Here is a 27,809-nt window from a genome sequence, read left to right as displayed (position 1 = left end):
ACCGGGACTAGTGCCGTCATTCCACCATCCCTGGCCATGCCTCCCACCCAGCGCGTTTTCTTCCTTGATTGGCTATAGGTAGGTAGTAATAACATCTGGAAGGGTATCCCCTCGTCGCAGTCGCCGTCGCCGTCGCCGCCACCGCTATACCGAAACCGACTAATCGATTGACTGGCTGGCTGAGGCTGGCTTTGTGGAATATTCATTTTTGTAGTTAACTGTGTACCTAGGTAGGTGGGTAGGTAGGTATTCGTGCATACGACTACTCCGTACCGGTGTCTGCTACAGTACTAGGTCAAAAGTCTGTTTACAGCAACAAGGACAGCCAATCAAAAGCTACAGTAGGTGGTTAGGACATAAGGTCTTTAGTGACGCACTGTGAAGTGACCTCCAGCTATTAATGGGTCCTCTCTTTAACTCATCTTTGGGTTATCCTTTTTGCTGTAAACAGACTTTTGACCCAGTACTGTACCACTCTATGTGAGGTATTTGCCCTCTATTTGAGATATTTGTCCTCGATAGGAATGCCGCACTAGATGGAAAGTGGGCCGCTTCCCCGTTTCCCAGCTTTCGTATCCAACGTACGGATACTCTCTGTTGCTCCGTTAGTACCGTACACAACAGACATAAATCCAGATACAGAAGTCGCCCGTTCCTTCTAGCGTTGGGCACCCGTGGCTGCCTTAATTGGTATGCAGCGTGTATGGAGTAGGTACGGAACAGTACTACAAAGATAATACCTAGGACAGGTACGTACAAAGGCAGGTACACACACACACACCTGTGTGGTGTGATGGTGTGTGGTCTGGGAAGGCAAAGAAAGGGAACCTACCCATCTCTCCGTACATTGTACATTGTACGTGTGCAGGTGGGCCCATTTCCAAAGGACCCTGGTCTCTTCTGAGTCCTCTTCGTTCCTGCCTCTCCTATTGGCGCGTCTTGTCGCCGGACCTCGCGACTTCCTCTGGCCATTGGCCGGGTTCTCGCCTCGAGTTGGTAAAGTTGGGCGCACCTGTGGCAGGGCGCTCGTGGCCCCTGTCTGGCCTTGTTCTGTTCCCCACTTCCTTTCGAGCCCCCTCCCCTGGCACCTGCTTTTGGTGCCTTGCCTCGCCTCGCCTGTCCACACCTTCTATGCTCCGCTCTACCGTCTACGTACCCCACATAGTAGCGTATCTGTATCCGTACGGCTTTCCTTTCCTCTCTTCTCCTCTTCTTATCCTTGTCTGTCCTAGGTAGTAGGTACACCCATGTCCCTGCTGCTTCGTCCCGTCCTGGACTCCTGTCTCCTAGAGCGCATTTGGACTGGTGACTGGACGGAGGACGATGTACGCACAGTATTTACCCTAATAGTAGTGACTGTGGGTGGTGGCCATCGTGGTGGTGGCCCTTGTGCCCTGGTGGTGGGCAACAAGAACCGGGCAGTCAGTGACTGGACTGGCTGCCGCCCACGCCGCCCACCTCCCCCTCCTTCCCTCCCTCCCGCCTCCTTGGCTGGCCTGTCCCTTCCCTTCCGCCCACCCACTCACTCCATATCCATATCTTTCGTCCACTCGCTGCTTACCCCCATATTCTACTTCTACAATTGCTCTTTCCTCTCTTTAGCTCACCGCCCTTCTTTTTTTCCCTCCTTCAACCTTTTCTCCCCCCTACTCTTTCCCCCGCCGCTCTGGTCTGCGATTTGTTCGTTATCGTCGTCTTTTTAGAACAGGAAGTAAGAAAACCAAAAAGGAGACCACGAGAAGAAAAGAAGAAAAGAAAAAAAATCACTCCCCCCCAAACCCCAAAGCTCGCATTCTCTTGAGATCCGTCTCGCCTCATTTTTTTTTCTTCAGCCACGACAGAAATACTTTACCGGTTCCGGAAGGTTTGCTCTCGCTGAAGACTCCGCATATTCGCAACACCACCGCACAAAAACCCTCAACCCTCTTTTCCGCGAAAGGCAAGAGAAAAGGCAACAGGTCCATTCACCCAACAATCGCGCATCTGGCATCACCGCATCATCGGCAATCGATAACAACAGCGATCCGAGAAGAAAAAGACCTTTTAATCGACTGTATTTTATTTCGCTTTCGTTTACGCCCCATTTTTGTTTTCGATCCTCGCAAATACGCCAGCAAAAAAGCCTGCCTTCGTAATCTTCAGCGTTCCACCTCCGCCCGAAGCAACTCCCGACGGAAAACGTTCCTGCAGCTGCGCCCAGCAGTCTTTTTCTGGAAAAGTCAACAGTCACCCGATCTCGCTCGCTCTTGCCACTTCGGTAGCGACCTTTTCCAGTCTTGCTTGCACGCGCGCCTTCAGCTTCGGTTCAACAAAGAACTTCTCGTCCTTTGTGGTTCCGACCCCCCTCGACAACTCGAGCCGAGCACTGTTCTTCACCTTCCGACGGCAAAACATTTGTCGCCCATTCCTTCATCACCACAATCATTTTTATTTCTAGCCCCTGATTTCGACGCCTGACTACGCGACCATCTAATCTCAACCACCCTCGCAACATCACCTCGATTCCATCCAAAATACCGCCGATTTTTGGATTTTGACTTTTTGGCACCTCCGTTCACTCGACACTGCCGATAACCCCTTCGCCGCTAGTCCAGGACAAGCTCCGGATATCCACTTGGGTCGGTCCGACACACCCTGTTAAGCCCTCACGCTTGAGAACCATAATAAACCCCCTCTTTGACGCTTGGCGCCGCGCATTATATCTCGACTATCCTTCTTGTAATTCGATCTAGTTGCGCTCCGCCTTTCGCAAGACCACCACTCATTCTTTCCTTCAAACTCGCTAGGGTTTGGAATCACGCCTGCCCGGAACCTTCCGTCAGCTCATTTCCACGTTGACACCGACCCCCATTTGAGCAATGGACGCAGGCGGTCTCGCTCAAATGAACCCCAACAACTTCTCGGCAGACGGCCTCGCCTTGCCCGGCGGAGGCCTCGCCTCGCGCCGCGGTGGCCCCGTCAAGCCGCTCTCTCTGTCCAGCGCCACTCCCACTAGTAACGCAGCTGATAATGGAGCTCCCACTCCGCGTACCAGCCGCTCTCATCTGCTGGCAGGCCTCAGGACGGCCCCCAAGTCCGCTACTGCGGCCGGCTTCTCGGCTGCTGCCAACGTTGCTTCACCCACCGCCCAGTCGTTCGGGAGGAACAACCTGAACCCCAACAGCGCCATGTACGCCCAAGCCCAGAACAACCAGTACAATGGACCCAAGACTGCGTTGCCCCGGTACGCTGGTCAGCAGCAGCAGCAGCAATTTGTGCAGCAGCCCCAGCAGCAACCCCAGCTGCAGGTTCATCAGTCGAACCCCGCTGGTCAGCACTACAGCGCCGAGCAGGTTCTGGCGCCGCCCGAGATTCACTTCGATGAGCAGGACCAGATGGATCCCAACTTGTACGCTCAGCTGGTTGCTACCAACATGTACCTAGCGCAGCAGCAGCAGCGCCTGCAGCAGCAGCTTATTAGCGTTCAGGCTGCTGCCCAGCAATTCCAGGGCCTGAACTTGCAGGGTGCCCAGCAGCAGATCCAGCAGCAGCAGTTGGCCATGTATCAGCAGCAGCAGCAGCTCCAAAGCATCCAGCAGTCCATGATGGGGCAAATGGCCAACCAGCAGCAGCAGCAGAATGTCTACACGTACTACGACCCCGTCACCCGCCAGCAGGGTTTCTACGTCGACCAAGGCCAGAACGACCAGCAGGCTCAGATTGCCCAGCTCTACGCCGCCCTTGCCCAGCAGCAGCAGCAACAGATGCTGCAGCAGCAAGCGCCCCGCGTTCAGGTATCCCCGCCTCCTGAGAACCACTCCTCCACGTTCCGCACATCGACTCCTCCCAAGCGTTACGAGTCCCCCTCCGAGGTCGCACCCCTGCCTCCCCCGTCGGCTAACGCCTTCCGCCGTGGCCATAAGAAGGGCATGTCTTTGAGCGGTAACCAGGCCAACAACCTCTCGGCCTCGCAAGAGCCTCCCAAGTCTGCCGGCCCTAAGACGGCCTCTTTCCCGCTCACCCCTTTGTCTGGAGGTTATGGACCTGGCCAGGGACGTGCCGGCGAGCACCCCGTCCGCCAGCCTCGTGGGCCTCCTTCTATTGAAGAACTCAAGGCCAAGCCCACTGCGAAGCATGAGGGTAGCAAGAACTTCTCCACCCGCACTCGTCGGTCTGCTGTACACAATCTGGTTCGTGCCGGACGGGAGCGCAGAAAGGGAACTGGCAGCTCCAGCGGCAGCATGAGCCCTGTATCCGAGAGCGCCGAGGAGGAGTCTGGTTCCCCCATCACCGACAATGAGTCTGATTCGGGTCGCAGCGGATCTGGCAGCCTGGCGGGTGACATCGACTGCTCTCTCCCTAGCTCAAGAACCTCTACCAACGGCAGCTGGGGTGCCATTGGGTCCGATCGCCCGAGCTCGCGTCAGAGGGCTCGCAAGAGCCTCGACAGCGTGGGCAGCAACGAGAGCGGCGAGAACAGCTTCGCTAGCGTCTTCAAGAACTCGGCTCAGCGCGCCGGGATCGAAGTGACGGACGGTCAGCGCAAGGCTCCCATGCTGGTCCTGACCAGTGCCGAGAAGCGCAAGAGCGGCATTCTGGCGTAGACATGTTTGGTCTCTGGACGTTACGATGACTATGCGCACGCACCCATATCTTTCCTTTTCACGACCTGCGAAAGGGGCGGGTTGATCCTTGAACCCCTTAGACCGCAGAATTGAACGACGGGTCGGATGGACAGGCGCGTTCTTACGAATCATACGGTGTTACTACTCGAGGGGTTTGGCGGCTCTTTTTACATTCCAGCATTCGAGCTTGGTTGACTTACAAATTCATCTTCACTTCTTTTACATGCTTAGCCAAGTCAACGAGGTATCGACAGCCTCTCACTGATATTTCTTGCTTGACTCTGAACGAGCAACATCTTAGAGGCTCATGCAGTCTTGGGTTGGACGGTTTGAGAGATAGATATATCATTAGGGAAAGGGAGTCGGGGAAATATTTTGGCCAGGCTTGGTCTTCTTCCCTTTCTCGGCTACGATGGAATTGGTTTCTGCGCCGCGGGCCTCGATACGATTTCCTGAGATGGAACGCGGGCGACCCGGCGCGCCAGAGACGCTTGCTTTTCGTTCTCTATTTGCAGTCCTTGTGCAGTGTTCTTTTAACAGACCGGGAAAAGAAAAGAAAAACACGCACAACACGCAGTCGTTTCGTCGGATCTTGCTGGAAGGCTAGGTTGACGATTATGATGGCGGCTGATAGGACGAGAAATGTAGTTAGCTTAGGATTTGGCACAATAAAGATTGATAGCCAACACTCGAGTTCTCTCGGTGACCTATTACATGATTTGTGTCCAGGTCTCAGAGCGCCCGAATGAAAGTTAACCATTTTCTTATATCAATTAAGCCTTGTTGCCCTTTTTGAACGACTCGGCCATCTTGTCAAACATCATTTTCCTGTCCGTCTCGACATGCGCAAAGTTCTTGGCCGGCCCGACAATGATCTCATCCTCCTTCCCCTTCTCCAACACCGCCCACGTCTCCTCGGTGAAGGCGTCCAGGGGCATGCCGAAGTCGCCCTGGCCGGCGGCGACGAGGTCGGGCTGCTGGGAGTGCAGCTCGGACCGGACGGCGGGGGGCACGACCTCGACGACCCGGATGTGGGACGACGGCCCGTGGCCGGCGAGCTGGGCACGGAGCGACCAGGCGAGGGAGTGGAGGGCGGACTTGGTGGCGCAGTAGTTTGGGCAGCGCGGGATGGGGACGAGGGCGAGGCCCGAGGAGACGAGGATGATGGAGGCTGTGGCAGTGGCGGCGGTGGACGAACGGAGGGATTGGAGATGGGGAAGGAATAAGGTGATCATGTGCACCGGGGCGAGATAGTTTGTGGTGAGCTCCGAGGCTACGGACGGCAGGGAGATGGCGGACGGGTCCGTGAAGTCGACGCTGCGCTGGATGCCTGCGTTGAGAATGATCGTGTCCAGGGTCGGGTAGGTCGTTGTTATTCTAGGGGTTGCGGAATGGTTGTCAGTCGATCATTATTCCGGCCCCCCCTCCCATGGGGTGAGGCTCGCCGGCGAGTCGTCGTCGACGACCCCCGACAACGGCCATCAACGGCTACAGCGGGGCAACGTGGGAGGAGGGAATCGCGAGACTCAAGAGGGACTCACTTCTCGACCCACCCCGGCAGGGCGTCGAGGTCGGTGATGTCGAACGGCTCCGCGGCGAGCTTTCCGGGCCCGTGGGCTGCGGCGAGGGCGTCGAGACGGTCGCGGCGGCGGCCGACGGCCACGACGAAAGTGCCGTTGGCGACGAGGCGCTCCGCGAGAGCGAGGCCTATGCCCGAGGTCGCGCCGGTCACGAGGGCCGTCTTGGAGGTGAAGGGCATCTTCAGTTCGCGTTGCCCCTTGTCTGATCTTTTCTTCCTTCTCTCTTTCTTTCTTGGCGAACAAGCGAGGTCGTCGCAAAACGATTTCCTGAGGGTGTTTGAGCGATTTGGGAGCTCCAGTATCCGCTTTTTTCTCCTCTCTCTCCCGTCGTGGGGGATGACCGAGGTGACGTCGTCGAGTCGAGGAAAGGGTTTCAGGGCGGACGGACGGTGGGTGAAATGGAAGGGGAAAGGATTCTCGCAAGATGAGGTGATTGAGCTGATGAGATGGGGTGACGGAAGGCTTCGGTTTGCATGATGAAGCAACAAGCTAGGTTTTTTCCCCCGGGAGCGCGGGTTTTGGCCCATGTTTGCAGGGGAAGTACCGTATGGACTGCGTCATGGGATCCCGGGTGAGGAGACGGCAAGGGAAGTTTACGCGAAGTCGGGACGATGTTACGTCGGAGCGGGGGGGTTCGGGATGAGCGGAGGCCGGGGATCGGGGATCGGGGATCGGGGCAGATCGTCTGATGTCTTGGATCCATAAGTCGCATCTAATGTGTGACATCTTCCTTCACGGAATATGCAGCTTAAGAGTTTAGGGGCCGCACGTGTCCGGTTTGCTGTTCGCGAAACCTGCCATCTGTGTATGAACCGCGGAGCCCCCCCCCCCCCCCCCCCCCCCCGGAGCGGCAGAGAACTCATGCTTTTCGCGGTCCGAATGGGGTTTCCTGGATTTGGCGAAGGGAGGCGGAGGGGGAAGCCCAGAGGCAATATTGGGACTTGGGTATCGGGACAGACTACTCAGCCCCTGGCTCATCGTTTTGCCTACAAGAAGTGCAACTTTGTCGGGTCCGGTATGTATGGATATGGGGGGATATCAACTCCACGTATACGTATCTCATCGCCATCAACGCTGCGCGGCCGGGCTTGGCGCTCCTCGAAACCTGCTACCGTTTAGAATAGACTCCTTGAATACAAGCTAGGCCACCCAGAGAGAGGTTAACGGAAAAGGGCCGATAAGTCAAGGACGGGTGTCATGATGTGTGTATGTAGTTGGATGGAGTGCCTGCCGTAGTCTGGCAACGGGGGGCAAACGCCGCTTAACCCTTGGTCTTGCAATTCTCAGGGTTCTAACTCTACGTTTGGGTTTGTTCCTTCTCATTCGAAACAAACCACAAAGGACATATGCAACAGGCCCAACCTACTATAATTGAGATGCCATCGGCATGTCGTGCAGCAGGTGCGGTTGGCGAGGAAGCACCATCACTCATCTTGTTCGCCGACTCTCAGCGGCAGCACATTTTCAAAAACGGCCATTGCGGGTTTCTAGATCAGAAAGTTGCCGTCACTCGCTGCCCTGAAATCGTACGTTCCTTGTCAATATCTGGTGCCATGCCATGATTCGTTTCTTCCGTGATGCCGCTGCCGGCGGAACCCCCAGCCGATCTTGTCTCATGCTCTCCTGGCTAATAGATCGATGAAGAGGCTCCAAGCAGGTTCCAAGAGAGCAGGGAGGCGCTCGGTGGTGGTGGTGGTGGTGGTGGTGGTGAGTGAGTGAGTGAGATCTCCAGACTTTAGTACAGTTCCTCCCTGGAAAGGGGTCAGTTGTTGCCTCCTCGGCTGGATTGTTCAGACACTCAGATGAAAAGCCCGGGGACGAGGTAAGTGGACTCAGTCTACGGTAAGAAGCTACTAGCATTTTGGTTGTACCTCTGCTTGGGAAACGCGCCGTAGACAAAGAGGAGGGCCTGGAAGTCCACCTATCAGATGTTGTATTATCTGAGCTCCTTTGACGACAGGGAAGTCACGTGTTTGATACAGACAAGTCCGTGTTATCCGAAGCAGATCTTTGTATAGCTTTCGATCAATAGTATATTGCGACGAGTATGAAATGTTTCTGTCGGAGTTTGGACATACGAGACCAACACTTTGACCATTTGGCAACCGATAGGTACAAGCATCAGAAGAGGCCAGTGGCCAATGCCTGGAGGATGTGCCCACATTACCAACAGTATTGTCAGGGTGCGGCACTAAGAATCCAACGACCCAAAGCGATACCGCTAGAAAGCAAAGATTCGCAATGCATGGCATCTCATTCTAGGTAAGAGATGTTAATCGACAAGTTGATCAGAGGTACGGGATATAGATAGGAATACACGACAGCAACCCGAGTTGTTGTAGTGCTTACTTCGGGGGGAGTTCTTGAAAGCGCGAAGCTCGCCCTTTGATATTTTTACGGACCCTTCATATTACATTGTTTTTGTATCGGCAAATCCTATTCTATGCTCTGTGTCCTTTGCTCGCTTGACCGGTATGAATGATTTTCTCAACAAAAGTAGGGCCGCGATCATTGCGACGAGCTTCCACTTGATAACATACTTGCTTCTTGACTAACTGAAAGAATGTCTGCTAATCTGTCACTGAAGCTTGTAGGATTGATTTCGTTGGACATTGCGTCTCCTGTACAGGGCTTTTCTTCAGGGAAGGCAAACAAGACTTCCATGTTACGTTGTAATGAGATCGTAGCCCGCACGACCTTCTCAGGGCACGTCAACGTACCCATAGAGCGAATGGAATACAAATGTTCAACCTCTGGAAACATCTGTATTAGAAGCGGGTTTCCTATCCGAACAGGTGGGCATCAAGTCTACTTGCGGCCCCGATGGGGTCCATAGTGTTGAGTTACATCTCAAGCCTCCGTCGCTGCACTTTCCGAGGGAGTGACAGTGGAGGCGCAGTACCTATACGTGGAAGAAGGGCTCGGGACGCAGTCGGGAAATTTGAGTTGAAATATAAAGAGAAAGAAAAAGGATTTGGAAGCAGAGACAAACTTGTGTGTTTGGTGTGGCTTTTCCCAGACATGAGGTATCAGACCGTCACTTCCTGGTCACCGAAAGAGGAAAGTTACGTCGCTTGAAAATGAGAGAGTCTAGAACAAACAAGCAGGAACGCACGTGCCCTTGCCCTCCGCTGTGGAGTGGACCGTCTCCAGATGTCCGGGTCGACAGCAGGCAGGAGGAGTGCAATTTCCTTTCTTTCCTTTCCTTTCCATCACCTTCACCAACGCCACCCCTCAAATCCATATTTTCCATCGACTGTTGAAGGAGCCGCTATCCAAACAGAGCTCTCCCCGACATCCTTCTCCAAAATAGACATAAGCTAAAGCTAAAGGCCCCTCTCGCGGGGCTGATACAAATTGGTCCCGGGATGCGCAGTAAGCCCCCTTGATGATGCCGCCAAGGCCAGTGACTGACTGTGGCTGAATCGGCATGCAGAAAGACATACGACGTCTCAGGCGAATTCAGAGATGACGACGACTTCTTCCCACGTCTGACGACTGACTGCCTTTTGTCCAGTTTGCCGTCGCTCATCATCGGGCTTCCCTCAAACCGAGCCGCTGCGTCTGCTGCTGCACTTGTCAATTTCGCCCATCAGCCCCGTCAAGCGGCGGAGGGTCCATGTCGAACGGCCTTTGGAGGATTCATCCTGCAACTGAACGTGATGTGGCTATCTATATGGCTGGCACTGTGGCTGCGCTCACTCTAGCGCCGGGGAAGTCAAAACCTCCTCAGCCCTATTGGTTCGTAATGCGTTGAAGCTTCCAGGTTGCAGCTGTGGATAGGGCAGTAGCCTTTTCATTACCAGCCTCTATGATTCCACAGACATATGGATCATTTGCCTCTTCGAAGGAATGGTGCAATATCGTGCGCACCGCATGACCTGCCTTTGCGGCTCACGGTAACGGACAACCCGCGACTCGACGTCCCTGCCATTCATCAATATGGCCCAGCCTCAAGTTACGCGGCGATGGCGTTGAAATACCTACATATGGATTTGTCGACGAACCGCACGGTTCATTGAGTCTGAGCTCAACCAGTCGAGCGGCAGCCAGCGTTTGTAACATCAACCAGCCAGGTTGCTTCCCCCGTTTCAACAACCACAGGTTGGGGAGTAGCAGACTAGGCTGATGCTGGTATCTCGCCTCTTCGAATCCTTCTCGCCAAACATGTATCATTTTCGACAGGTTGTTTCCCTCGTGGATTGCTGCTGGAGTTGTGGCGAACAAAGCACATACTTGTGGGCAATTAACCACCAGGGAGCACGGTACGATCAGTCTCGATCCAACTTTGCCCAGATGGGTCAAACAACTACTTTCCAATAGCAGAAGAACTTGGGGTCCGTCGGCGCCTTGGCTGGTTTCGCTCATCTGTAAAGGCCGATGCCAAAGGCCTTTAATGGAACCGCTAAACGATGAGGGAGCTAAGCCTCGACCGCACTAACTGGTCGAGGAGTGCAGCTTCGTCGGTGCGCCTGCTTTTGCTGCCCCTTGAGCTGCAAGCTTCGGCGACCGCCGCTCCGCTGGGGATTTGTCGTTGATCATATCAGTTTGCTCTCCAGAAGGTCACTGACCGGTACCCCGCAATCCTGCCTCCAGGCTTTTGTTCCCAACCATCACAGTAATCTCGGCCTGCCGAAACAACGGAGTCAGCTTGGCTCAAAGGCTGTAAAGCGCGCTCGAGTGGCAGATCTGTCACATTCTAATAACAAACTCTACCGTTCACGAACCATGGTAGCACAGGTTCCAAGGCATTAGCCGGGGCATGGAAATCTCTCCCCAGAGGCATGGTTGCCGTCGTTGGAGAACCAACGCCACCCCAATTTTCAACGTCTGACACTGATATCCCGACTTGGGTTGCAAGAAGCCCATGCTTCGTTGCCAGCCACTAAGGTGCTTTATTAGTTGTTATGCTAAAGTGAGAACACACCTTTTGCGGGGTAAATCAAATACCTAGCTCCGAGCCTGACTGTTCAAAGAGGAAACACCATCTTTGGCGCGCCACATATCGCGGTTCCGTGCATATCCGTGTGGTACTGGCCAAGGTCTGGCAATGCAAAAACGGGAAACGCAGGTCCTTGGCCTGTTTCCGTGCTGAGTGTTGTCGTCGGCAGTTTCCTGAATGTGGTGTATTCGGAACACCTGGCCAACGGCGAGAGCCTGCCAAGCCTATATTCATGTGAGGACACGGATCTCTATCAGGAGGTCTGTCGGATGGAAAGCCGTTTCATCGATGGGGGCTGGTGTGATCTGGCAGGACAGTTTGTGAGGTTATTTCCAATACGACTCCAAACTTGCATCGTGAGGAAGTGTACACGGCAATCTGGTTCAACAGAGTACCGCCAACGCGCCATCACAAAAATAGCATCCTGAGGCTGGGAGGGGTTTTTCGATGGGATAAATTCTGATCAGACGGTCTGCAAGAGCCAGGCTGGTGGTGCAACAAGGTTCATGTGCCTCGCCGAGAGGGACATATCCGATAGGAGGGACCGTGACAAGGTCGTCTGGAGTGTACCCCATACCGTCACATCACTCAAAGAGCTGGCTGGATGGTGTAACGGGATGACATTGTTTCTACCACACACCCGGCGCATACGTTCGTTGGGATGCGAGAGAGGAGGCAAAGGGCTCCTCCGAACGGCCTAGGCACGTGGCAACGCGTCCGGCGTTGAACCCTCGGTTCCCAGCAGTCTGGAGAAGCAGCGGGTGTTTCCCGCTGGTCGAAACATCAGAACACAGACCCAACCAGAAAGTTGTGGCGAATGGAAAAGTTACGGTCGAGACTCGTCTTTCTTGATGATTCATTTAGCAACACAGGTGCGCCTCCACGAACGAAGGCTTCTTTCTTGTCGTGGCGGTCGGTCGCCACCTCTATCGACGACTCTCGCGTCTCAACCCTTGCTAATTTGCACAAGACAAGCGTGCAAGCCTGACTTACGGTGATTGTCGGGCGAGGCACCTTGTGGATGCGCACAGCATCTCTGGCGTCGTCCAGCCGAGCATGTATGGGCGGTGGCGGGTGGAAGGATGCAGATTTGACAGCAGCACCGAACAACTCGCGCGAGGTCATGGGGCGAAGGCGATATTAAGAATGGAAGGTTCCGAGGTCGTCAGCATTTAGTTAGTCCTTGGCCAGAAATAGAGAAGGCGGGAACGGAGATGCAAATTGTGTATCCGTATTGTGCATAGACGTTGACGAAGGAGGGCTGGATTGGGGGTCCTGACGTTTCATTCATTCAGGAGGAGGATAAGGAGGAGCGTTATGATGTGGCGCATTGAGATTCGCTTCTTGGCATGAACTATTTTGATGGACAATAAGGCTTCGATGGTGCCTGGCCTTGATCCCGACCGAGGAAATACCAAGAATCGAGACGGTCCACGCGCGCCCGATCAATTTCAACGACGGCTAGTCCAGCTTACGCCACTTGTCTGACCATTGAGAATTCCGGGGGCTCCTGAAATTGCAAGCCGGACTAGCGGCAAGACGGGCTGCTTTGGCGTTGCGCCAACATGGAAAGCACACGCCCTGCATCCTGAAGTCACGTCAGGCCTTTCTCTTTCTCTCTCTCTCTCTCTCTCTTCACCTATTCTGGCTTGTCCTGAGGAGAAGAAGGGGTGGGGGGCGTTGTTCAATCCATCCCCTGCTTGGCGCTCAATGCTTTTTTGGTGGTATTTGTGCTCGGTATACGGATGCCTCCAAGCTGGAAGAGACGTTGCGGACAGCCACAGCCAATTACGGCAGATGGTGAGGCGATCGCCGGCCGGGATCTTGGGGGTTATTGTCAGATGTCAGGGGGCGAGGTCTTTCTTTCTGCGACTGCGTCTAATAGTCTCTGCCTCTTGTGATATTTGCTTTTGCCTGGCTTTTGTTTATTGTTCTTTGGTTTGCTGACATCATCCATTCTAGTACCTTGATCCTCTCTATCTCACTCACACCATACGGTACACACACACACACACACACACACACGCTCTCTCTCTCGAGTCTCTCTCCCCACTCGCTATCCACTTCGAATGTCTAGCTCGACGCGCCGGCGCAAAGGCAAAAATCACGGACCCTCGGCCACCAGCTCCGGCATTAGCTGTGTAGTGAGAGTCAAAGAAATTTGGGGAGCAGAGACAGGAGAGGGGACTGGAAACGAACCCGCGCCGCATCCTGATGGCGACAATGGATTACAACGTGGCTAAGGTGTCGATGAGTTCATGGCTTTGACCCAGACTACTACGCATCTCCCGCGACTAGAACGGCAAATGAATCGACCTGATTGGGCCTGAGGTCTGGTCTGTGAGCCTCGAGATTGCAGCTGGACCTGCGAGGAGGTGTGCCCTCTCTCCTTCCGCACCATGGCACTTGGCCGCCACCCCTGGTCGTCGACCATTCTCAGATACGTCCCAATGCGAAGGACCGCGCCATGGCGGACGGCACATCACCCTTGCCTTGTACGCCCCCCCCCTTCTGCCGGCGGACCAAGGAGAAGCGAGCGCAGTGCATGTGTCTCCTCCATATATATCATGATCGTCCTCCGTCTCCTCAATCATACTTCTTAGGAGGACACCAGCTCACTCACCTTTTGGATCTCAGTCTTAGATCCTATCCATTCACTCGTTTACGTTTCTTTCGTCTCGCAGCTGTCAAAATGTCAGTATTACGCTACCTTCTTCCGACCCTGGCCCTGGCGCTGGGAGCCATCGCCGAGTCTCGCAACTTCGAGTTGGATCTTACCTGGCAGACGGCCTCCCCCGATGGATTCGCCCGGGAGATGATTTTGGTCAACGGCCAGTTCACTGGCCCAAGGATTGAGGTCACCGAGGGAGACGATGTCACTATCAAGGTTCATAACAACCTCCCCTACTCGACCACCGTCCACTACCACGGTAAGTCCCGATGTACACCTGCCCTAATGGCAGCTCATGACTAATACCTCAAACCAGGCATCGAGCAGTTGAATACCCCCTGGTCCGATGGTGTCCCTGGTGTCACCCAGCGCGCCATCCCTCCCGGTGGCAGCTTCGTGTACCAGTGGAAGGCTACCCAGTACGGTGCCTACTGGTATCACGCCCACTGGGAGAGCCTCATCGAGGATGGTCTCTTCGGCCCCATCACCATTCACCCAGCCGCCTCTCACCAGAAGCCCTTCAGCTTGATCTCCAGCGATGGTGCCGCTATCAACGCCATGGAGAAGGCCGAAAAGAAGGTCGTTCCCCTTGTCCTCTCCGACCATCGCCACATGATCTCCGAGGAGGTCACGAAATATTCTTCGGCCGCCAACATCCAGTTCTCTTGCTACGACTCCTTCCTTTTCAACGGAAAGGGCAAAGTCACGTGCCGCACTCCCGAGGAAATCGATGCGCTCTTGACCCAGGAGAGAAAGGATGTCTTGGCCAACCTTGCTGGTGCCAGAATGACAGACAAGGCGTAAGTGATGTCGCAAAATGCTCTGGTGGCCATCTGACTAACACCGCGCAGCTGTATTCCCGCTGCTATCGTCGCCCGTGGCCAAGGAGACCTGAGCAAGGTTCCTCCCGGTGTCTTCGAAGGCTGCCAGCCCAGCGATGGTGGCCAGGAGACCTTCAAGGTCGAGAAGAGCAACTGCGACACTGAGAAGTGGGTTGCTTTCGACATCATTGGTGCCTACCACCTGCACACAGCCATGTTCTCCATCGACAACCACTCCATGTGGGTCTACGCGATGGATGGTGCCTACGTTCTCCCTCAGGAGGTTGAAGCCATTCCCGTCACCAACGGCGACCGCTACTCCGTTCTCGTCAAGTACAAGCAACAGGGTGACTTCTCCATCCGCGCCGCCTCCGTGATCGCTACCCAGATGCTTAGCGGTACCGCTCTTCTCCAGTGGCGTGAGAAGGGCCAGCCTGAGCCCCAGATCGTCCCCTCCGCTCCTTGGGTCCGCGACAACGGCCAGCCCGTCTCCCGCGATGTCCGCGTCTTCCGCCAGGCCCTCGCTAAGCCTTACCCGCCCATCTCCATCCCCCGCAACGGCGATGTCCTCCACAAGTTCAATATGCACACTTCGGGCGGTTCCTACTTCTGGGCCCTGAATGAGACCGTCCTCCTCCCCGCGGATTATGAGAACGACAACCCTGTTCTCTTCAGTCTCAACACCAATGAGAACGATCCTACCATCGTTTCGACCAAGAACGGTACCTGGGTTGACATGGTCTTCCAGGTTGTCAACTCGCCGCAGCCCCCTCACCCTATCCACAAGCACGGCAACAAGATGTTCCTGCTCGGCTCCGGCGCTGGCAACTTCACCTGGAACTCCATCGAAGAGGCTGTCGCCGCCAACAGCACTGGCTGGAACCTGAACGACCCTCCTCGCAGGGATGGTTTCGCGACCCCTAACGCCATCAACGGCCCTACATGGATGGCTGTGCGGTACCTCGTCGACAACCCTGGCGCCTGGTTGCTCCACTGCCACATTCAGAGTCATATCCAGGGAGGTATGTCTGCCATCATCCAGGACGGCATCAACGCCTGGCCCGTCACACCGCAAGAGTTTGTCAACTACCCCTAAACGGGTAAATGGCGTGGGAGCATCCAGAGCATATAAGAGATGTCCCGGAAAACCATTCCCTCAATTGGTGTAATCTAGAGGGGGATACCTAACTAGAGATGGGCAAGGTACGGCGCGGGGCGGCATTTGCGTGCGATTGTCATTCACGACCAATCATCTGGTTTGCGACTTATTCCCTTTCTCTTTACGCGGGGCAATTTTTTTTCTTCCTGTTTTGGATGAACATACCTTACCTTTTCTGACCGCCACATATTCAGTAAACGTGCAGTAATCATTCAATCGATAATGAGAATTTACACTGGCTTCATTGTGTCTTGTGTGGCTCGATTTCGGTGATGACTGAATGTCCCAGCATATGCATCGTTGTCGTGATATACTTACCTACTAACATGACGTGTCACAGTCAGGTGGAAACAAGCTGTGATGGGGAACCATGTCCCCCCATCCTGAGGTCGCACGACGCTACAAACTTCATCTGCAGCCATCCCGTCCTGTACTCAAACGCCCGGCACCTTTTCCACAAAGTATCCTACTACATACACTGTTGTTTATGCGTCGATGCACAAAATGTCGTGGCACCTGCGGCAGCGGCAAAGTTGTACCACCCAAGAGAGAGCACTTCTTCCCCTTACCCCATCAATCAGCAGGCCGCCTCTATCAACAGGCTCCCCTATCAGCAGACCAGAGCGTCATGACTTGTCCGTGGACTGTTACAGTAGCATCGAGGCTACAAGAATAAGGGGGGCTAGGGGGAGGTGGTACAGCATCGAGGTAGTATGCGGACGATGAAGCTGTTGGTGGAGATGGAAAAACAATATACTCTGTTCGTGCATGCATATGCATGCGCGCATGCGCAACAACAGTTCATCCACAGTCTCCTCCCTTCAATCTCTCGTGTGCAGAGATTTCGCCCCCCCTTACTCTAAATTTACTTTTGCTTCTTCTCAATGGTGTATGAACGTCTCTGTTAACAGTCTCGGTAGCTGGCCTAGTGCAGAGGTAAGATCTCTCTCTCTCTCTCTCTCTCTCTCTCTCTCTCTCTCTCTCTCTCTCTCTCTCTCTCTCTCTCTCTCTCTCTCTCGCTCGTCTGCTAAATGCGGATAAACTCAGCCCGCAAGAGCGACTCTCAGGCTGACTGATATTCTTCGCCTAGCACCCGGCCCTGATTGGCAAGTCGTAATTGTGTGGCTCACCCGTGTGGGGAGTAGAGACAACAGAGATAAGGGAGGGAGCAACAAGTTGGACCAGAAAAAAGAAAGCGTTGAGGTGGGGAGGGGGGTGTGAGTCTCTCACAGAAGGTGATGGGTCTGCCGAGTTAAGCGAGTCTAGGTCGACGGAGAGGCGCATACGCATACATGTAAGCCACTCTATGTCACTCATGCATTATTCCATCCTGCGCGGAAGGGGAAATGCCGACATAAGATGTAATCTTTCCCTTTGCTCGGGGACAGACAAAATCCCGTTGTGCAGACTCTACTTCGCCTCGATCCAGACGATCCGTCGTGCCCCGAGGACCCGTATTCGACATTTCGGAAAGAGATCAACGCCTACCGTGTGCTGCGATAAACATTTTGGTGGCCTTCGCGTCTCGCCATAGTTCCGATCCTCATGTAGGGATAGGGGAGCAGCGTTGTGGAAAGCATGCCATCCGCTTCTTTCTCTCTCTCTCTCTCCCTCTCTCTCTCTCTCTCTCTCTCTCTCTCTCTCTCTCTCTCTATCTCTCTTTCTTTTTAGCCTTGGTGCCTGTGGACGGAAATGGCACTTGTGTTAGCGTGATTTAGGCTATCTCCGTGTGATTTCCGCGATGCCGTGCGTATTGTGAGGAGCTGGCTCATGGACGCGCGAGTGGGGAAATCTGGCAAGAAAATACGAAGACGACTTTGAAGTGGGACAGCCGGTGCGCTCACGGTGAGACAATGTTTTGGATATGACTGAGGCTCGGCTCCCAGTGGCTGACCTCCTCTCTTGGAAGGGGGAGTTGGAGAAAAGAAACGGGTGGGAGGAGGCGCGACTCTGAGGGTTCGTGGCGAGTGCGCGTTGCCACGTCAACGATCAACACAGAGCCGCGATCGATAAAGCCAAGGGCCCAAGACCCGTCTGCGCCGCTCGGGCCGGAGCTTATCTTCCATCTACATACTACACTACAAAGCGTTCGAAAAGCTGGGTGTCAAATTGAGACTGCCGTCTTACACTGCCTCGGCCACCAACGTACCCTCGTCTACCTGAGGCGCCGATGACGCTCGCTCGGGAGACGGGGAGCTCACCGATCCCGACTCTGATGACGAAAACCCCATCTACGCTCTTGGGTCCCGGGCGTGGCAACTCGTCATGGGAAATCACTTCGTCGCGCCGAGAAACACACGGAGACCTTGTCCGGAATATGGACCCACGGTTCCGGGCCGTCAGTCCGGGAAGTGGAGCCCGTAGTGATCGGAGGCCGGTTCGGTATATCTGATGTGTCTCGGTGCAACATGCCCGGCACCCGGGCCGCGGCCTCCGGCCCCCAACCGATCTGAAGGCACCTTAAGGGATGTGGAACATGACGTCGTGTGCCCTGGGCAAAGGTGCTGTTCATGGATAAGCGACCCTCAGCAAGTGTGTGTTGACGGGGGCGAGAAGCAGAGCAATGCTGCTGGCTTAATGTGAAGATTGCCATTAAGTGGTCTTTGCTATGAAGGAATATCTTGGTTACTTATTGCATCTAGTCGCCTTCTTGCCACACTTCCTGGATCTGCAGCCGCTTACCCCTTTTCCAGACATGAACTAAGCTTACCTAGGTGTGCTCCTGACACGTGGGCCAGTAACCAGGCAGTAAACGCGTGAGATTGCGATAATGCTGATCTCAGGTATGCCCGTCAGCACTACTTCTGAAAGAGTCAGCCGACATGTCATACGTGATATAAGTCAACGGCCTCCGCGAAAGAATGTCACCTCCTGCCGCAATCGTCTGTTCTGCACGCCATCACATGGACGAGGATGGCATCGCAAAGCAAGCGCGTCGCCATCATTGGCGCAGGTAAGTTTTGACCAGCTCCGAGCCTGAGAAACCAGACGCTAAACGCCGTTTGCGTATACAGGCCCCAGCGGTCTCGTGGCGATCAAGGAATGCCTCGCCGCTGGGCTGACGGTGCAGTGCTTCGAGCGGGCCCACGCCCTGGGCGGCCAGTGGCTCTATGAACCGGCGCCGACGGCGGAAACCCACTCGTCCGTCTACGCCGGGGTCATTCTTAACAGCTCGCGCGCCATCTCGGGTTTCAGCGACTTCCCCATCGACCCGGCGCGGTACCCGGTACACTACTCTCACAGGCTGCATCTGAGGTACCTGAACGAGTACGCGGCGCACTTCGGCCTGGCGAAGCATGTTCGGTTCAACACTTTGGTAGTCGGGTGTGTACAGCGCCCCGACGGCGGGTGGGAGGTCAGAGTGCGCAGCGACAACTCGGAAGACGGTGACGGGGAGGAGGTCCTGACGTTCGACGCAGTCGTGTCCGGGAACGGGGCCTCGGGCAAGCCCCTCGTTCCTGAGTACGAAGGGAGGGAGCGGTTCAAGGGCGAGGTGCTGCACAGTCACTATTACCGCATCCCGAGCGCCTTTGAGGGAAAGAAGGTCGTGGTCGTCGGGCTTGGGCCGTCCGCCGTCGACATCGCGTGCGAAGTCGCACCCCTGGCCAAAGAGCTCACCATCATCAACCGCCGCGGGGGGTGGATCCTCCCCCGGTCCCTACTCGGGAAGCCGCCCGAGGCATGGAATAGTGGGTTTCTCTCATGGCAATCTCGGGGACGGTACCGTCCGCTGACAAAACTGCAACAGGCCGCGTCAGTCAGTGGCTTCCAGCAAGCGTGCAGGAGTGTTTCTTCCAGCTGATCGTAGGACTCGCCGGCGGCAAGTTGCCGGCAGAGCTCCAACCGGACCATGGTATCACCAGCCAGGCCGTCACCATCAGGAGTGACTTTGTGGAGAAGCTGCGGACGGGCGTGCTCTCGTTCCGCCGGTCGACGATCGCGTCCTTCACCGAGACGGGCGTCCTCCTTGCGGACGGGACCGCCGTCGAGGCCGACGCGGTGATACTAGCTAGGCACGGGGTATCGCATCGTCGACCAGCCGCCCCTGCCGCCTGACGTGCTGGCGAGCGAGGACATGCCGGCGCCTCACGTGGACCTGTACAAGATGGTCGTCTCGCCGCGCTGCAGGGGCCTCTACGTTCTGGGGCAGACCGAGCAGGCCGGGCCCGCCAACGGGGTCGCCGAGGCGCAGGCGCGGTTCGTCGCGGCCGTCATCGCGGGCAGGGTGCGGCTCCCGGGCGAGGAGGAGATGATGCGCGACGTCCGCGCCTTCCGGCGCTGGCAGCTGGCGCACTTGGTCGACTCGGAGCGGCACGCCGTGTGGGTCGAGTACGTGCCCTACGTCGACGGCCTGCTGGCGCCGCTCGGGGCCGTCCCGTCGTGCTGGAAGCTCCTCGGCCGGGTGTTCACGAGCGGCCGCCCGCTGCGCGCGCTGAGGCTCTTCTCCGCCGTCATCTTCGGCTTCTCGGCCCCCGCGCAGTTGGAGGCTCTTCGGCGAGGGGAGCGCGGCCGAGTTGGCCGAGGAGACGGTCCTCAGAACCGACGCGGATGCCGAGGAGTTGAGCGAGGGAGAGAAGGCCGTCTTCCTCTGAGGTTTTACCTGCAGCGATAGCGGGAAGCGTGCAGTGTGGTTTGGGGACTTTGTGTGTTGTGTTCACAGCTCCGCCACGACCAAGGCAACTGTGCAAGATCTTCTCTGATCAGACCTCGGAAGCTCTCATCAGATAAGGGCAAGCTTAGCCAGCCAGACAAGGCAAAAGACCCATAGATCGCCCGAGCTACCACGTTAAAACTATCGATTCGGTCGTAAGGCTCTAGTTCGGATTTCCAAGGAGAAGAGGTATACGCAGGTGTGTTGTTCTATTCTGATTATCTATGGTAGTCTGAAAGTGCAAAGGAAATCCCAAGTGATCTGTCTGGACAATGGGAAGCAATATTCCCCATGTCCGCTCCAATAGCCGTGACGCTCTCCGAAAAGGATACCAACCAAGACCAATATCTGCTCTCGCACGAGGTGAAAGGTTGCTCTTGGTGATGGTTTCACGTTCCGGGTTGCTTCGCTCGTCGGTGCTGCCGCTTTACATGTGGCCTTCCCGACCCCCGCTACGTGTTTCTTAATAGAATAGGCGGATGCTGGGACCACTGTACGACTGGTGGAGATGCTCAAAAGGCCGAACTTCTTCAGGGCGCGGGACGTGCCCATGTTGAAAAAGGAATTCATCAGACAACGTGTCTACTACATCAGCACGGCGAGCGAGTCCCATTGGGATAGGCAATGTGTTCAGAACATAACAAAAACAAAGTTGATGGAGCATTGGGAATCATCCAGGAAGCCTACCCTGGTAAGTCTACGAACCTATCTACAGACTTTTGAAAACATGGGGTTCTCGTCCACTCATCACTCATTAAGAGCCCATTGGGGGCAACACAAAACTTTTTCTCCGTTCACCAATTTCCCCCCCCCCCCGCTCTCCTCTCCAAAAAACCTTGGACGACGATTTAGTGGAGCAGCGAGACAAGCTTCTGGACGAGCTGGCGGGTCTCGGGCTCGAGCTGCTCCTCGGGCGGGCTGAGGACGGATTGCAGGATGGGCAGAATCTTGGGGGTGAGGTTGCCGACGGTGGGGTTCTGCTGATCGTACAACTTGGCGATGGCCTGGTAGATGGGGGCGTTCTCCTCGTAGTCCTCCTGGAGGGGTAGGACGTCGACTACGGCGGGCAGGACGCGCTCGACGAACTCGGGGTTGGGGTTGCGGAGGATCATGCGGGAGATGCAGCCGGAGACGTTGTCAACCATGCGGGACTCCTTCACCTGCAGGAGGGGCTCAAGCTTCTCCAGGACGGCGGGGTACTGGGGGATGGTCTTGTCGGTGGACTGGGAGTTGAAGATGAGCTGGCCGATGGCGTAGGCGGCGTTGGACTTGGCGAGGGGGTCCGGATCGGTCAGGCGGTGAGCGAGGACAGGCAGGAGGGAGTCGGTGAAGGGGGTGACGGCCTCGCCCATGTACTTGATGGCCTCGGCGATGACGCCAACGGCGGTGGAGCGCTCGAGAGCCTCCTGGGAGCTGGCGAACTTGAGGATGGGCTTCTCAAAGATCTTCCACATCTCGGCGAAGTCGCCGCCGAGGGCGGTGGCGAGGCCGAGGACGACGTCGAGGGCCGTGTCGATGACGAGCCAGTCGAACTCGGAAGAGCCCTCGGCCTCCTGCTCCTCCTCCTCGTCGCCCAGGTCCTGCTGGCAGGGGTGGGAGCGGGTGATGAGGGTGCCCAGGATGGTGATGCTCTCCTTGAGCAGATCCTCGTGGGTGAGGATGGAGGGGCCGCAGGCCTTGAGGGTGGCGGCGACGTTGCGGTTGATCTCGGTGACGACGCTCCTGAATAAAATCGTTAGTGTGAATGTCCAACGAAACAAACAGTCATGATGAAACATCAAGTTGCCCAATGGGTCAGACGTGATCAAACGTGTTCTCAGCAACCGCACACATTGTGTGCGTCTGAGTGAGCTGGGTATAACGCGAGTTACTCATCCTTCAAGGGCGGGGGGGATTTTGGGGTAAACGAAAAAAAGAAACTGTGTGAAACGTACCGTTCCGTGTCCTCTTGCCAGACGCCCTTGGTGGCATCAACGACCATCTGGCCGAGGTTGAGGATGACCTCGTCGGGCTGCTGCTTGGGGGGGAAGCCAGCCTGCCACTTGGTGCCGGTCGACTCCTCAAAGAGCTGCCAGACACGAGCGTAAGAGCGCCAGAGGGTGGAGATGGCGGCCTTGCGGGCACCGTCGTAGGGGTGCTCGGCCAGCGGGGCGACCTTGCCCATGGCATCGCCGAGGTACTGCCTGATGGCATCGGCGCCGCAAGAGTGGGTGATGACGTCGCCGAGAACCTCGAGGGCGATCTCCTGCTCGAGAGCAACGGCGGTGACACCGGCGAAGTCGTCGAGGTCCTCCCAGTCGGCGTCCATGTCCTCCTCGTCATCCTCGTCGACGGCCTTGAAGTTGAGCTTCTTGCCGCCGGAGAGCAGCAGACCCTCGGGGATGTCCTCCTCCTTGAGGCCGGGGATGGAGACGGACTCCTCCTCGAGCTCGAGGCAGTCGAAGAGTCCCTTGAAGACGCCGGGGAGGAAGTGAGCGAACTCACTGCCGTAGACCTTGGACAGAGAGGCCCAGAGGATGAAGCTAGTCTCCTTGAGGCGCGCGTTGTCGAGGCTGAGGGCCTCCTCGCTAGCCTTCATGAGGTCCATGACGTAGGGCTGGAACTCCTGAGCGCCGACAGCATCGGCGATGCGGCCCATGGAGTCGCAGACGGACGAACGGAGAGCGAGGGCCTCCTCGCTGTCCTTGATAGTGACGTACTGGCCGAGGGCGCCCATGACCTCCTTGAAGTAGGGCTTGAACTGCTCGCCGCCGAGGGCGGAGGCAATGGCGCCGATGGCACCGGCAGCGGCGGCCTTGACGGCGAAGTCGTCGTGGCCGAGAAGCTTGCCCATGGGGACAATCAGCTTGGGACCGAACTCCTTGATCAGCTCGTCGTCGAGACCCTCGCCGATGAGGGAGTCGAGAGCACCGCAGGCAGCGCGAATGATCCTGACACCCTGCTTGTCGGAGGAGCCGGAAACAGCCTCGAGGTTGGTGAGGAGGGCGCTGATGAGCTCGCGGTGCTGGGGGGAGAGCTCGTCGGCCATCTCGTCGGCGAGGTGGATGAGACCGACGAGGGCGGCGTGGCGGACAGAGGCGTCCTGGTCGTTCAGGAGCTGGAGAACGACGGGCAGGAGAGGCTGGAGCTGGGTGGCGATGAAGTCGGGAGCGCCCTCGGCGGCAGTGCCGAGAGAGAGGATGGCGGACTTGCGGTGACCGGGGTTGGGGTTCTGGGCGAACTGGGTGAACTGCTCAAGAAGGGGCACGATGACCTGGCGGGGAGGCAGGTCGCTGGCCAGCTGGTCAATGAGAGACAGAGCGGTCCTGGCGGGAGAGTTGTCGTCGTCCTCGTCGTCGGTGTCGATCTCGGTGACGACCTGCATGCTCTTGACCATGAGCAGGGCGCCCATGTCCTTCATGGCCTGGAGCTTCATGCGGCGGTAGCGGGCGCACTGGCTGAGGAAAGCCAGGGCCTGCGAGCGGGCATCCTCCTCGACCTCGGTGTTGACGGCAAGGTCGATCATGAAGTGGATCAGGTCCTTGAGGTGGGCAGCGAGGAAGGCGGAATCGTAGGCCAGGAAGGACTGGAAGACCTCGAAGACGTCCCTGTACTGGTCGTCATTGCCCTCGGAGATGGCGTTCTTGAGGATCTCGACCATGGGCTGGACGAGCTGCTGGATGAGGTTCAGGCTCTGGGTGTCCTCCTCGGGGTCGACGAGCATCAGCAGAGCGCCGACGGACTTGACGGAGGCCAGGCGGACATCGGCGCTGGCAGGGTCGACGATGGTCTTCTGGACAAGGCCGAGCAGCTGCTGGGTCTGCTCGGCGAAATGGGTGGGGTCGTTCTCGAGGAGAGCGAAGAGGATGTAGGAGCCAACCTCGCGGTGGGCGACGTTGTCGGAGGTGTTCAGGGAGAGGACTCCGCGAACAAAGTCCTGGCCCTCGCCATCCTCGAGGTCGAGGCCAACGGCGCAAGCCAGAAGGCGCGACTTGGAGTGGCGCGAAGAGGCAGACTGGTCGTTCAGAATGCTCTCCAAAATGTGCTTCTTGGCCAGCTCACGCTTGTCAGCGGCGAGCTTGGACCAGTGTCTGGGAGTCAGGCGCAGAGCCTGGACGGAGGCCAGCTGACGGATGGCGGCGTCATCGTGGGAGATGGTGATCTCGATGAGGAGGAGAAGAGACTCGGGCTGGGAGTAGTAGTTCTTCTGCAGCTCGGCCGTGACGGCCTTGACCTTTTCGGTGTCGGCTGGAGAGAGGAAAGCAGGTTAGCAAGATATATAACTCGCGAGTTTGTCTGGTTCCAGAGGATGTTAAGAGGGAGAAAGGAAGGGGGGGAAAAGCAGCATATAATAAATAGGCGAGAGCCACAAAGCTAAGAGAAGCGAGAGCGAGGAAATGAAGGAGGCTGGCTTTTTGACTGGGTTTGCTGCCGGGATGGCACAGGGCGACGGAGAGGTGGACGGGGGGGAAAGACTCACGGATCTGGCTCGCTTGGAGCAGCTGGACCAAGTTTCCTTTGTCCATCTTGTGTTATATTTTGGGGGGTATCTCGTCGTCCTCCTTCGCGCAAAAAAAAGAAGAAGAAAAGACAAGAGGGAGGGGAGGTGAGAAAAGGAAAAGAAGAAAAATAGGACTCGGGCGACGATTTTTAACCCAGAACAGAGGGGTAAGAAAAAAAAGACCAGGACGGGGTTTGTCGGCCAGATGTGTTATTGATGCCCGAACCACCTATGACAGCGCCGTGGCTCTCGAGGACAAATAATATTGGGAAGGTAAAATAAATAAAGAAAAAATAAGGGGGAAAAAAGGTACCAAAGTGACTGACCCTGAACCACACAAATTCTAGGGGACCAGCGTGAAAATTTCGAGATGAGCCCCGCCACCTCAGATAAGATAACGAATAATTTACAGCCCTTCTGGAAGAAAATTTCCTGCAAGGCGGGGTTTATGTCCAGGTACCCCTCCCTCCTCAAGCAGGGAAAGAAGAAAAAAAGAGAGAGAGAGAGAGTGCATTTGCTACAGGTCACACCCGGGTAGGTACGGTACGTAACGGTACGTGCCTTCTTCTGCCCCTCCATTCACGTGCACCCGAATGCCAGCCAATCCCGCCTTCTTCATTCACTTCTTCATGGTGCACTCCTTTTCTTCCAATTGCAGATTAATGTCTTGGGCAGCTTCCTATTCCTACATGGCTAGTTTGTCATGTACTTGCTGTCAATGTCAACACTAGGCGGCCAAAGTAGCTCTCTGGCCCTTGCCTTGTTGGGACCAGCGGTAGTACTGACGGACGGACAGACAGCCACCCATCATCTGCCACTGATCTCATTGCGCAGCAGACCATGAACTACCTACCCACAAAACCTGTTCCATGCCGTCTTTGCCACATATGAAACCCGAGTACTTTGCATACCTAGTCAATATCATGCTAAACAGGACGATTTTCCCGTCCTGTTCTGTGCTGCCCTAGTAACACACGCAACACGTCCCTACCCAGGCTGGTACAGGTATGGGGGATGAGGAAAAGGGGAGGGAAGCCTACCCTGGAAGCAGAAGCTCTGCCATGGGACAATGCAGAATTTTGCGAGGTCTCGCCGCATGAATTGTGGGCTCGGGCTGGTTTCAAGACAAGTCTCATGCCGACCTCGAGCGCTCACCGGCACTTCCCGCCGCCCGGGTCGGTGCCCCACTCCGGACCTTAGCTCCAACTCGGCATCTGTATCCACAATTGTTCCGGGTTTCGGGGTTGGCTACGGTACTCCGGACAGTCTCAAAGACATTAACCTGTGCAGGCGCTTCCGAAGCTGGGCGTCCGAAGTTATTCACCGGGCTATCTATATCGATATGCAACCAAGTCTGGCCACACACTTGATGCACCGTACTTACCTTTAAGCCTAACCACAAACCTCTTGTTTTCATTATGTCGAGGTAAATCACACATGAATGAGTTTTTGTTCCCGTTTGCAAGATGGTCGAAAGTTCCAGTTCTGGCCATGGCAATAATAAGCCAGGCCGCATTATGATTTAGTTTCTTTCTAAGGAATGTATCGTAATATGCATATGCCAAATGATTGAACAGCGCCGGTTCCATGCAGTGTCGAATGCCCGTAATTAAACCCTCGCTATTGATAGACCCAATTTACCACGTTTGTCGTATGACCATGATCATCTTCGTTCCCCGTCTTCCGGTCGGCCATTTACAAACCGCAGGCGTTAAGGCCGACCTGAGTGGCCTGGACGTCGACGCGGCCGAGCTGGACAGCCTGGCCGTTGGTCAAGTCGTTCATGGCGCCCAGGGCGAGGTTGAAGCCGGAGCTGGCGTGGTCGATGGCGAGCACGTTGATGCTCTTGCCGTTGTAGGTGAGCTGCCAGCAAGTGCCGCACTGAAGGAGAAGTGTTAGTTCCGTGGACTTTGTTGGAAGAGACAAGAATGTTGTTTTTTTCTTTTCCCCCTTTCTCTTTTTGTCTCGAAAAAAAGCGAGAGGGAAGGAAAGGTCAACTTACGTTGGGGGAGTTCCAGCCGCCGACGACGTCGGCGCCGCCGATGTGAGGGAAGCCGGCGACCTGGCCCTGGTTCTGCCAGCCGTACTTGGTGATGAGGCCGTTGACGCCGTCGGAGCAGGAGACGGCGGTCATGGAGCGGGAGGCGTCGTCGTAGCCGGTGTCGTAGGAGACGGAGACGGCGGCGGCGGCGGCGACGGAGGAGAGGAAGGTGACAAGGCTGGAGAGCTGCATGTTGGCTGAAAGGGGTGTGTGTATTTGAGGGCGGTGAGAGTGGTGTTTGTAGAGGGGAGCTCGAAAGCCTTGACTTGGAAAGGTTGCAAGTGGTGATTGAGGAGGTTGATAGAGGAGGTTGATAGAGAGGAAGCTGATGAGGATGGAGGCTAATAATGATGTTTCCGACGAGGCGAGAGAAATGAGTCTCTTTATACAACTTGGACATCCCGTTGCCCCATCACCAGTTACGAGCCGAGGCGTGACAGGTCCTCCCCTGCGGTCAACGGAGAAAAACACAAACGGAGGCACCAATGACGTTGTGGCTACTGGGGCAAAAGCGAGAGAGCATCATGTCACCACATGACCGGCACAGAGACCCGGGGCCCAGCTTGGCGCGGGTGCTCCATCCTGCATATCACGTCGTATGGGACGACTGCCGGAAGGGGCGCAAGCTTCACTAGGTATTCCTCCGGTTCGTATTTGCGGGTGAGAGGTGAGGGTTGGGAGGCGGACAGAGCCCGATACCACCCTGCCCAGGAAGGCTGGGGAAGACAAGGGAAAGACCAGGGCAGCGCCGATGACAGATCTGGGTATCGATGTGGGGAAGAGAGAAAGTGTGTGTGCTACTAGAACCCGTGAAGGAAGAAGCGAGAATCTCTGTTCGTATTCACTAGCCTCACCGATCC

General features: G+C 56.0%; 6 protein-coding genes across 6 annotated transcripts; 3 read left to right on the top strand and 3 right to left on the bottom strand.

Moving 5' to 3' along the window:
• Window positions 1–2,858: 2,858 nt before the first annotated feature.
• On the top strand, window positions 2,859–4,583 carry GLRG_06595 (uncharacterized protein; the record flags this gene model as incomplete). Its single annotated transcript, XM_008097280.1, has 1 exon — window positions 2,859–4,583. The coding sequence occupies one exon, from the start codon at window positions 2,859–2,861 to the stop codon at window positions 4,581–4,583; it is 1,725 nt and encodes a 574-aa protein (XP_008095471.1).
• A 794-nt stretch (window positions 4,584–5,377) lies between these two features.
• Window positions 5,378–6,363, bottom strand: GLRG_06594 (short chain dehydrogenase; the record flags this gene model as incomplete). Its single annotated transcript, XM_008097279.1, has 2 exons — window positions 5,378–5,981; window positions 6,146–6,363. 2 exons carry the CDS (start codon window positions 6,361–6,363, stop codon window positions 5,378–5,380), a joined length of 822 nt encoding a protein of 273 aa, XP_008095470.1.
• A 7,455-nt stretch (window positions 6,364–13,818) lies between these two features.
• On the top strand, window positions 13,819–15,714 carry GLRG_06593 (multicopper oxidase; the record flags this gene model as incomplete). Its single annotated transcript, XM_008097278.1, has 3 exons — window positions 13,819–14,056; window positions 14,114–14,597; window positions 14,649–15,714. The coding sequence occupies 3 exons, from the start codon at window positions 13,819–13,821 to the stop codon at window positions 15,712–15,714; spliced, it is 1,788 nt and encodes a 595-aa protein (XP_008095469.1).
• A 2,976-nt stretch (window positions 15,715–18,690) lies between these two features.
• On the top strand, window positions 18,691–20,369 carry GLRG_06592 (uncharacterized protein; the record flags this gene model as incomplete). Its single annotated transcript, XM_008097277.1, is given in 5 exon segments — window positions 18,691–18,730; window positions 18,792–19,466; window positions 19,526–19,776; window positions 19,787–20,181; window positions 20,258–20,369. 5 exon segments carry the CDS (start codon window positions 18,691–18,693, stop codon window positions 20,367–20,369), a joined length of 1,473 nt encoding a protein of 490 aa, XP_008095468.1.
• A 907-nt stretch (window positions 20,370–21,276) lies between these two features.
• GLRG_06591 (uncharacterized protein) lies at window positions 21,277–24,933 on the bottom strand (the record flags this gene model as incomplete). Its single annotated transcript, XM_008097276.1, has 3 exons — window positions 21,277–22,150; window positions 22,363–24,655; window positions 24,888–24,933. 3 exons carry the CDS (start codon window positions 24,931–24,933, stop codon window positions 21,277–21,279), a joined length of 3,213 nt encoding a protein of 1,070 aa, XP_008095467.1.
• Window positions 24,934–26,603: 1,670 nt separating this feature from the next.
• Window positions 26,604–27,141, bottom strand: GLRG_06590 (cerato-platanin; the record flags this gene model as incomplete). Its single annotated transcript, XM_008097275.1, has 2 exons — window positions 26,604–26,789; window positions 26,911–27,141. 2 exons carry the CDS (start codon window positions 27,139–27,141, stop codon window positions 26,604–26,606), a joined length of 417 nt encoding a protein of 138 aa, XP_008095466.1.
• Window positions 27,142–27,809: the final 668 nt, after the last annotated feature.

The sequence above is a fragment of the Colletotrichum graminicola genome, assembly GCF_000149035.1.
Source record: "Colletotrichum graminicola M1.001 genomic scaffold supercont1.25, whole genome shotgun sequence".
NCBI lineage: Eukaryota > Fungi > Ascomycota > Sordariomycetes > Glomerellales > Glomerellaceae > Colletotrichum > Colletotrichum graminicola.
Note: the sequence above shows the minus strand (reverse complement) of the source record. Positions and strands in the feature narration are given on the sequence as shown.